General features: G+C 49.7%; 1 protein-coding gene across 1 annotated transcript in view; it reads left to right on the top strand.

The window, feature by feature from the left end:
* The first annotated feature begins 627 nt into the window (after positions 1-627).
* The window catches only part of pts (6-pyruvoyltetrahydropterin synthase), a 2,539-nt gene continuing 2,286 nt past the window's right edge, over positions 628-880 (top strand). Inside the window, exon 1 of the mRNA XM_023400184.2 lies at positions 628-762. Within this exon, the coding sequence (XP_023255952.1) occupies positions 680-762 (83 nt within the window). The 5' untranslated portion in view covers positions 628-679. The remainder of the gene's footprint in view (positions 763-880) is intronic.

Genomic DNA, 880 nt, shown 5'->3' with positions numbered 1-880 from the left:
CAGTCCTCTGCCCTCCACATCCCACCGACTCCAGAGTCTCCTTGTAGCTCCAGGCTCCTGCTCCCTGTTTGTTTCAGTCACAACAGTTGATTGTTCTCCATGACGCCAGCATCTTCGCTGTAAAGGCCGACACACTGTAGTTTTAGTGAGTGTTTGCTCTTCTCAGCAAACACACACAAATTAATCACAGTTTATTCTGCAGCCGTGACTTACCACAGAGTATTACGGCCACATTGAGGGTCAGGGTTGTGATTTTATTTCTTGAAATTTTACATTTTTAATTCTCATATTATTAGAATCTGTCGAGTCAGTACTGGGCCAGAAGAAAACAAGCATGTTGCCCCAGTATGGGCAAGATTTATTTTGTTATAATAATAAATTATATAATTTCTGGTCCAGTGTTTTCTAGTAATTTGAGAGAAATGTGTCAACAATATGTTCTCTGAAGTCTCTGGTCCTGCTCTGTGATATTCTGTTACTTAAGCCCACTCAGCCTGAGCGGTTCTGATAACCATCTGTGACATGTGAGTTGTATTCCCGCCCTGATTTGAGCCAATGGCGGCGCAGCGCGAGTCACGGGGTCCGGACCTTTAAACGGCAGCTCTTCTTCCCCTCCAGTCTATCCGGGCTCTCGGCTCGTTACTCCCCGTCCTCCTCCTCCTCTTCTCGGGCAGCGACCATGGCCGGATCCGGATCAGCTGCGGAGCGGATCGGATACATCACCCGCGTCCAGAGCTTCAGCGCCTGTCACCGGCTCCACAGGTACCGACCGTCCGCTGCTCACACCGAGCCGCACCGGTAGAGTCCGATACCGAACCGTGTGTTCGCGGAGTGTTTGTGTTTTACAACAGGCTGCAGCGGGTTTCACGTGAGTGTGAAA

This window comes from Seriola lalandi, unplaced genomic scaffold (genome assembly GCF_002814215.2).
Source record: "Seriola lalandi dorsalis isolate HSWRI2012SDOR001 ecotype SW California unplaced genomic scaffold, Sedor1 jcf7180002052206, whole genome shotgun sequence".
In the NCBI taxonomy this organism is placed as follows: Eukaryota; Metazoa; Chordata; class Actinopteri; order Carangiformes; family Carangidae; genus Seriola; species Seriola lalandi.
The sequence above is the reverse complement of the archived record's forward strand: the minus strand, read 5'-3'. Positions and strand labels throughout refer to the sequence as shown.